Consider the following 9875-nt stretch of genomic DNA (forward strand, 5'->3'; position numbering starts at 1 on the left):
GCCAGACCACTACAGCAGGGAACTGGACCTGGGCAGGCAGACACTGAAAGATGATAGGAACATGCAGCCCTGTGAAGCAGGACTGGATTTCCCCAATATTATATATTATACTGTCACCAATATTTATCGATGAAGATAAATAGATGATGAGATAGAAAGATAATAAAAAATAACTTGTCTACAAATTACTGGTTTGGCCGGCAGCATAAATGGCCGACTGTCATCATCAACTAAACTCCACTCAGAAATGGGGAAAAATGTCTGCCGCAGCCCCTGGAATCAACGACAGGACATTTTCTGCACTAGAATAATGTATTAACTTGTAGTATTGTATATGTGTTATGAGCATCAGTCTCAGCCTCTGCTAAGCTAAGTGTCACTGTCTCACATTCCAATTCCCATCAGTCTGTAACTGCTGCTACTGAGTTAAAATGGCCTCCGCACACTTATATAGCTACTGCTTGTTCCCGCCCCTTGTAAATGCTGATTGGCCAGAGTGAAAAAAGGAAGGAAAAGCTCCCACAGGTTGTTGGACCCATCAATCCCAGCCATAACCATCAAATGAGACCACCCCCATGTTTTGCTACTTCTACCTATCAGTCATTGATATGTAACCTCCCACACACAGCCCCTCCCACTTTACCTCACCAACCAGCGCCAAAACAGCTTGCAATGGTGCTAAAATGGCGTGTATGGCTACACATGGCAACGAAAACGAATGCACAAGTCTAGTTTTGTGAAAATGATTCTCTTGATGTGGCAGGACACTGAACATGGTAGGGATCTTGCTCGAGGGTTTGGATTTCCTTCAGCATCATGAGCCATAATCCAACAATTAAGAATTTTGTGTGTGTCAAAATGGAATGTATCATCCTTAACTCTTCGTCTGTCCTCATGTGTTTGCTTTAGACACATTATGTCGGGGGGGTGGTATCCAACCTGCGGCCCTCCAGCTGCTGCAGGACTACATCTCCCATAATGCTTCAGCTAAGGGTCTGGCTGAGGAGGATCGGAGATGTAGTCCTGCAGCAGCTGGAGGGCCGCAGGTTGGACGCCCCTGCATTATGTTAATCATACCGCTTCATAGAAGATGAAGGCAAGAAACTTAACACTATTTACCCGACTTGGTCGTCGGCAAAGCCTTCATGGTCATCGGATTCTGCGAATATTAGTCTGTTTCCATGTTGGTTTTGAGCGAATATTCATAAACGTTCTTCGTATTCGGCCTTCTGCCGGTTGCCATGAAACAGCAATGAAATCAACCAATCAATGCATAGAAAAAGTTGAATAGGGAATTTGAGACCAACTTTACATCCTTGCCTAACATTTGCAACTTATCGGCATATATGCGGATGGAAGAAAGTGGGTCAAAAACTCAAAAGAAACTTAGACATACACTTATAGGGTTAATGTAAGTATAGAAGTAGTGCATTGATTTGGCTAAATATGTATTATTATCTAATTTTACATTTAATCAGTTATTAAAACTAAGGGATTACTTTCTTAGATGTATTTCTTTATATTATTAAAGTTATTTTATCATGTATATGCTTACCTACATTTGCATACTTACCCACAACGGCATACTTACTGGAGGTGATGGGACAGAACGGAAAAAAACAGGACTGTCTGCCAAGAAATGGTGGGGGTCACACAAAAATGAAGACACATTCGAAGAAAACGAAGATTCTTCATGTTGTGCGTCTTCGTATTCATTTAGGTTTATCCACCGCCATTTTTGTTCATTCGGTATTCGGTTTGAACAACGTAAACCTACCATTTGTGTTCGAATGCACAAGTCTAGTATTAACTACACGCCAAGGGTGCTTTTTCGTTGTTCAGCCCAAACACCAAAAACACAAACATGGTGGTGGCGGCAAAACGTACACAAAGACACACAACACGAAGAATCTTCATGTTCCTCATGTTCCTCTTCATTAATATCTCCTTACGAATCTCCCTGGCCCCTTCCCCTTCTAGCTTATCTTGTCTACACAGCATGGCAGGGATCAGCAGGCAGAGTTTTGGCATCAGTAGTTAAAGGCACGTACTAGCGACTCTATTGGTGACCTGCAGGGAACTTCTTCATTGGTTGATGCCAGAGTAGGTCCCTGCCGGCAACAAATAGAGTAACTCGTACGGACCATTAACTCCTGGAGCGGGGAGACCAGTAGTCTCCCCAGGCTGAGTTTTGGTGCCAGGTTTTCAAAAGTCCATATGGGCAACGCTATTGGTTGCCGGCAAGGAGCTCGTCTGACATCAACCAATGAAGAGCAGCTGCACTTCATTGGTTAATAGCAGAGGAGTGCCCCGTTGGCGACCAATAGAGTTGGTCATACGGAACTTTAAAATCCTGGAGCCAAAGCTGCTGCATAATGCATTAACCCCGTATTACCCACTTCTAAAAAAAAGTGCAAAAAAACGAGCACAAAGAATGTACACGAATATTTGCCTAAACCGTACAAAGGAATGGGCGAATATTCATGGAATATGAAGATTTTTTTTCCCCACAAAGACTAACACGAGGAATTGACCAGCGCCCAGGTCTATTGTTTAAACTTTATAAAGCAAACAGTTAATGTAATCACAAACATAAAACTACGCCAGACACCTTTAATTACTGTTACATCCATTTATTCTTTATAAAGTAACTCTCTCTAAATTCATTCTCAGATTAGGAGTTGTATAGTATCTCTGCCAAAGGTGCCTACAAACCTTTTATCATCAATGAGTGACCGTGAGATATATAAATACCTTTCGCAGCGCTGCTTTTAGCTCCTGGTTCCTAAAGCTGTATATGATGGGATTCATCAATGGAGTCCCCACAATGTACAACAAAGATCTGAACTTATTTATGTTGAAAAAGTTTTCTCCTGACTGGACCATATAAACCATAATCAAAGTCCCATAATAAGTGCAAACGGTGATCAGGTGGGGACCACAGGTGGAGAAGAACTTTTCCCTTCCCACCTTGGAAGGAATGTTTACAATAGTAAAGAAAATTAAAATATAAGTAGTGATTATAAAGACAAGTGGTGAAAATAATATAGGAATGGACATAATCAAGTCTAACATCAGGAATCTGGATGTGTCAGAAGTAGACAGTTTCACCAGAGGACCCAAATCACAGAAGAAGTGGTTGATGTCATTGCGTCCACAAAAATATAATTGGCATAACAAGAACATTTCACTTAATCCCATAATAAAAACCAGCAGCCAAGACCCCAAAACCAGTAGGAAGCAAACATTAGGAACCATAATGAGAGCGTAACTGAGTGGATTGCAGATTGCCAGGTATCGGTCGTAAGACATCACTGCAAGAAGAAGGCATTGTACAGATAGAGAATTCACAAAGACGTAGAGTTGGACTATACAGCCAACAAAAGATATTTTCCTTTCTTCCAATATTATGACATCTAACATTAACGGTACTATGCAGGTCGTAACAACAACATCGGCTAATGCCAAGTGTTTTACAAAGTAGAACATTGGGATATCCAAGTGGTCATTGACTGTCACCAATATAATTATGAGCAGATTTCCGGTTAGGATCGCCACATACAGAAGAAGGAACACAACAAAGAGAAGAAACCTGTAATTGTGAAGTCCTTGAAACCCCAGAAGAACAAATTCTATGACTTCAGTCTTGTTGTCCTCACACATTATTTATCAGTATCAGATGGTCAATTCAAAAATTGTTTTTTATAAAAAAATATAAGAAGAAACATGAGGTTACAAGTTGAGTTTTGATGCATTTGGACAATTAAATTGCGAAACCTATTTGTATTTTCTTGGTACAAGGACTAAAAAAATCACAGGTCCAGAATGAAGTAGGTCTACCATGAAGAGATCTGTTTGGACCATCTAGACTGCTTGCTTCTCCTTTTTTAAAACCTTGGTCCTTGGTTTCACCATATCCTTTCCCATGCATGTTTATTCCCCTCATAGTATTTGCCTCTACCACTTCTGTGTTAGACTTATCAACCATCATTCATAAAACATTATGACAAATTTTACTTACCATTGATATTTGCAGTTACATTACAACTACTGTATGTATGGTCAAGACAGTCGGGTGACTCTGGCATCCTTTTTTTCCCTGTCAGCTCAGATCCCATAGTTCTATAGGCTTCAAAAATAACAAATTGTTGAGTTAGAAACACAAAGTGAAAAATCTAAAAGAAATTTAGCAATAATACACCATTTTGCTATGAAGACACTTGATATAGACAGACAGAGTTTCCAAATCAGACCTTCTTTACACTCACAATATGTTCCTCACTTCTAGGCAAGATGAAAGGTCTTGTGATATTTAAGCTTTCATGCACTCCCATTGTTGAATATACGGGAATTGTGACTTAGATTCTTAAATTCTGAGCCCGTTTTATATAGTATTCAGCCCAGACAGCCATAAATCCCAGTTGTTTCTAATTTTGCTGAGAAGACCACGGGTTTCTCAAGAGGGACATTATGAAGCAATCTGTACATTCATTATTTCCAGTTAATTAACAATGGATACAAACAAACACATTAGCACAATGTTTTCTAGTAGCTATGATAAATGAAATTAAAAGAAGCACCCGTAAATAAAATTAGTTGAAAGTAACATACACTAGCAGAAATTCTTGAAAATTTTTAACATTTTTTGTTACCTAAATGAGTTTTTTTTGTAAAATATCTATATTTGTCTTCTGTTAGTAGGAAAAATATATAAAATATAATACCTATAAATATTAGACTTGTGCATCCAGATTGGTACAAACTGCAAATTTACTGAAGCCACAAAAATAAGACCAGTCCCCACAAATCAGATAAAATCTTCTCTGTTGACCGCTTCTGTTAACCACTTCCGCATCTTCTTCTTCTATCTTCTATGTTTTATCTTTCCTTCTCTTCTCCCTTCTATCTTCAATCTTCTGTCTTTGTTCACATCTCCGCGGATATAATTGGAGGATCAGGGAGAGGATGACAACGGCTGCGCTTCTCTGTTGCCCTCAAGCACGAGTTAGGGCAAAATGACGGCTCTTTTGGTGAAGTCCTCTGCCCTGATTGGAGGACATTACCCGGAAGGAATGTCATCTGCCCTGATTGGCGGACATAACCCGACAGGAACTTCCACCAAAATGGCAACACTTGTGGTAACGTCCTCTTAGCGGAAGTTCCTGCCGGGTTGTGCCCACAGAGATGCAGACGAAGATAGAAGATAAAAGATAGAAGATGAAGAAGTGAAAGCAGAAGTGATTGGCAGAATCGGAAGTCATTGGCAGAAAAGGTAGGGAAACATTTAAAGAACACGAGAGAGTGAACAAGAATGAGAGTGTGAGCGGGAATGAATGTAAGCACCGAGCAAGGAATTTCGGTCCTGAATTAAAAATACCCCTGAATTTTCAGCGGAACTAAATGGACAGGGAACGAAATTTGTTGCCCGGAAACAAATTAAATAAATTAAAATTAAATAATTGAAAAATAAAGAAACTAAATAAGGAAAAAATGGACAGACCAGATGAGCAAAATGCTTCTTACTTACCATGAAATTTTACTTTTCAAGGAATTATTATTTTCCCTTATAAAACATATCTGCTATGTACGTGCATATGTGGTACTCCTCTTCCCTGCCTTCTGCTCGAGGAAGGGGGAGACCACCCTCCTCCTCTCAGCCGCCTCTACAGCAACCACCGCGGAAGTGGGGGAGACATTCCTCCACCTTGCAACCGCTCCAGCAGCAGCCAGTACGGAGAAGAGGGAGACCCTCCTCCACTTCAAACCCCCACAGGAGCAGCCCCTCTAAGCCGCCTCCACTGAGACAGCCACGCAGGAGAGGGAGACCTCCCTCTCTATGGCAGTCAGGACCTGCAACTGAAGATTGTGCGCACTTTTTAATGAGAAATTAGGCCACACAAGATGGCCGCAGATTATGTCACCGGAAGTGACATTTTGACACATTTTGGTGCCACTGAACTGAATTCCATGCCCCCTCCTTCCTGTTCCTATTTAAACCTTCCTGTAATTCTTGCCCTCTGACGGTCGTCTATGCTTATAGTGCTTCCTCACTGCGCGTTATCCTTTTACAGTCCTTTTGTGTTTGACCTCGGCTTCTTTCCTTGTTTACGTTGATTCTCTGGTATCCTGACCTCTGTTTTTATCCGTTTATCCTGTCTCCTGGTATCCTGGGTTCTACCTGACTCCAGTGTCTCCAACCTTGCTATGCGTGACAATAACACGTACTCCAAGTTGCATGTGGTAAAATGCATGAAAGTACATGACTAGTGTACCCTCGATGACAGAGCCAGGCCCCCAACCAATTTAACTACCTAATAATTGGCATAACACCAACAGTGGGGTTGAAAAGGCCACAGTCAAATTTACACAACCTAGCCATTGCCACACAACCTAAACCAAAACGTGATGCGTTAACAGGGCAATGACTACCAAACCGAACACCAATAAATAATATAAATAATTAACTTGAAGCAATGGGGCCCCCTAGCCTGAACAGCTAGTCTGGTTTGTGTCTTCTTTGCCCCTTGTCTCTCCTTCTAACATACAACATATGTAACCACACTTACACAAATTGCACATGCTCGTACTCACTAACACACACTCCATCTCACCCCACATCCATGCTCACACACAATTATACACGCTCAAACACCCCCACAATGACATATCCTTGCTCACAGCCATACATTACCTGTCACCACTCCTGCAGCTTTCTCTCGGGCTACTCGGGCACAGTGTGTGGGCAGCCTCTGTTTCACCGCGGGATCATGTGACGTCACATGACCCCGATACGCTCCTGTCTCCCTGTGTTGGTTCAAAATAGTTTAGAAAGGGCCTTTCTGACCTGGATCGGTGCGGTCCAGGTCAAAAGAGCCCTTTCTAACCAATTTTGAGTCGGTATGAGAAGAGAGGAACAAGGTATCACAGGGATCACACCAGGCTGCGTCTCCCCTGTAGTTACACCAGTGAGAGGGAGGGTGGGACAAACTACACGAGGTAGGGTGACCCATAAAATGGCCTCTTATCTAATGACACCTGTCCTTAAGTAACCTTTCCCCTGCTCCACCCCAAAGCTAAAAAAATGCCAACAATCCTAGCCCTACTTGGCATCCCAGTCAAGGCCAGTCAGGTCCATTCTGGCCCCCGTGGGCATAATGATGTACATGAAAGAAATGCTCTCATAGAATAACATTTTTCTGCCATTGCAGCAATTCTACATATGACTGGACTGTACACGTCATAGGATCTCCAGCACATTCTTTGGAATATGAAGTACTGTGAGTAGTGAATCACACACAGCTCTGGATTCGCAGCTCTCTTAACCCCTTAATGACAAAGCCTGTACATGTACGGGCTCAAAATGCATTGTTTTCAATGGGCCCATTGGGACTAATTCCCTGACTGATAAAATGTTCCAGTAATCTCATTATAATTATCTTGTTAGTGATAGTGTTTGAACACTGGAACAAAAAACAATTGGTGATTATAGAGAAGGAATTCCCCCAAGCGATGTCTCCATGTGGGATTCATTAATCTTCTTACTTCTGTTTGGATTTGTTAATGAACCATTGAACGTGCCGTCATATGTTACTATTTTTATGGGTCGATTTTAGGATGACCACATTTCCCAACTGCTACTCACCTACTTTGATGATCACATCAAAGTTATACTTGGGACTGGCGAAGGCGTGTTATGTAAATTTGACTGTGGCCTTTTCAACCCCACTGTTGGGGTCATGTCAATTATTAGGTAGCTAAAATCAGCTTCCCATTGTCAGTCTTGTCCCAAAAAGTTTCCTCCTTTTTCTGCATGCGTCGTTGGTCCTACCACAGTAACTGTGGAAATTATCAGGAAACTGAGTATAATCTATAATAACTAGACTTGGGCGCCAGCCAACTCTTCGTGTTCGTCTTTGTGGGGGGGGGGGGGAATATTTGTATTCCTCGAATATTCGCCCGTTCCTGTGTTCGGTTCGGGCGAATATTCGTGTGCATTCTTCATGTTTGTTTTTTTCTTAGTCTTTTTCCTTTTTTTGTAGAAGGGGTTAGTACGGGGTTAACGCTGTACGGACTACGCAGCAGCTTTGGTGTCAGGAGTTTAAATGTCCGTACGAGCAACTCTATTGGTCGCCTGCAGGGGCCTCCTCTGCCATCAACCAATGAAGTACACCTGTACTTCATTGGTTGATGGCAGACTAGCCCCCTGCTGGCAACCAATAGAGTCACTCGTACAGACTTTTAAAATCCTGACCCAGCAACTTGGCCGGCAGAGACAGTTAAAGGTCTGTACTAGCAACTTCATTGGTCGTTCTTACGGACTTTTAACTGTTGGAGCAGGGAGACCAGTGGTCTCTGCCGGCCAAGTTAACCCCTGACGGCGAACCTACGGATTTCCACTTCTGTTATCTCAGCAGCATCGCAGGGGTTAACGGGAGCAAAAATCCATAGGTTTGCCATCAGGAGTTAAAAAGGCCGTGCGAGTGAGCCTATTGGTCGCATACAGGGTCCTCCTCTGGCATCAACAATGTACCCAAATCCACTTATTTCTTTCCCACATCAGGTTCCTTTAGCAGAATTCCACAGGGTGTCACAATTTACCTGCCCTTCCGGGGAATCTCCGTCCAGACGCCGCCGCTCCCACTCGCAGCAACTCAGCAGACCACGAGTCTTTGCTCCATGCCTCCCGTCTCCTGGCAGCGAGTGAGTTACTCACAGGAGGGGGCGTGCCCATTCTGGAGACTGACAGGGGGCGTTCCTGCTAGGGTGGACCTGAGCCCCGCTCTGGGGGCCTGGCTTCATGTGGCGCCGGATTTAAATGTCCAGAAGTCCTGCTTGCAGTTAGCCTTTTTCGTGTGGTTTTCGTGTTCAGATGTTCTTAGCTGTTCTCTCTTATATCGTGTTATCCTGTGTCCCGACTCTGGCTTGTTGAGACTTCCCTTTTCATGTTTGATGCCTGGCTTGAGTGACTACCTTCTCCGTGTACTCAGAGACTGTCTATATATTGCCTATACCCTACCTGCTCTCTGCCTGGTGTCTCTCCTGCCCTGTGTGTCCCTTTGGGGGTCTCCCCATGCGGTGTCTCTCAGGGTGAACATTTGGCTGAACTGGTTTTGGGTAACAAGTGCGTAACACAGGGTAAGCTCCTATTAAGCTGGGGTAAAGAATGGGTACTCAGTGATGCAATAGTAACCACAATTGGGAGGTTATTAGGTATTGGAAGTGGACAAAAACTTAGGTCTATCTCTGAAAAACAATGACAATTCATTGGAACTAACCCATGGATACTTTAGCAGATTATTTTTCTCCACTGTTAAGTCTACACAAGTATTTTCATCTCTGTTAAAACAAAGTATCATTTATTTCCAACCCATAGATTTTTTTCCCCATTGTCGGAAAAGGTCTACATGGTGCTTAACATTACAGATATAATCATGTAACTTCAAAAACCAAAAAAATCATGTTCTCCATGTTCTTTCCAGCTAACTAAGGCTACTGTCTGAGGTTAAAACTAGAAACCAAGCAATACACATGGAAATGATGATTATTTTCTCATGTCCCCAGGTTAATTGAGTCAATGGAGAGATGATGTAACATCTAATGCGTCTATAAGGAATTACCTATCTAATAAAACCCACAATGGAGCCAACTGACAAAGAAATAAATAAAACCGGGCAGACATACATTTAGTATAGAAGATTCTGGACTGGGATGGATCACCAAGACGTGAGCTTGGTAAGTCAATTCATTTCTCTTCTGTGCTAAATACCTATTGTTTCTAATTTTTTCAATGTTTTCTTTTTTAACATTGATATCCCCATTTTGTTATTTTTTCATTTTTCTCACAAACTAATGCTGACATTCACTATGAGGCATAA

The 9875-nt window shown here is 42.3% G+C and overlaps 1 protein-coding gene across 1 annotated transcript; it reads right to left on the reverse strand.

The window, feature by feature from the left end:
- Window positions 1-2724: 2724 nt before the first annotated feature.
- LOC128491621 (olfactory receptor 11L1-like) lies at window positions 2725-3663 on the reverse strand. The gene has a single exon (XM_053463940.1). The coding sequence runs from the start codon at window positions 3661-3663 to the stop codon at window positions 2725-2727; it is 939 nt and encodes a 312-aa protein (XP_053319915.1).
- Between the last annotated feature and the right edge of the window lie 6212 nt (window positions 3664-9875).

This window comes from Spea bombifrons, chromosome 4 (genome assembly GCF_027358695.1).
Source record: "Spea bombifrons isolate aSpeBom1 chromosome 4, aSpeBom1.2.pri, whole genome shotgun sequence".
In the NCBI taxonomy this organism is placed as follows: domain Eukaryota; kingdom Metazoa; phylum Chordata; class Amphibia; order Anura; family Pelobatidae; genus Spea; species Spea bombifrons.

Coding starts and splice junctions, on each gene's coding strand:
- LOC128491621 (XM_053463940.1), bottom strand. CDS start 3,663: ATGTGTGAGGACAACAAGACTGAAGTCATAGAATTTGTTCTTCTGGGG.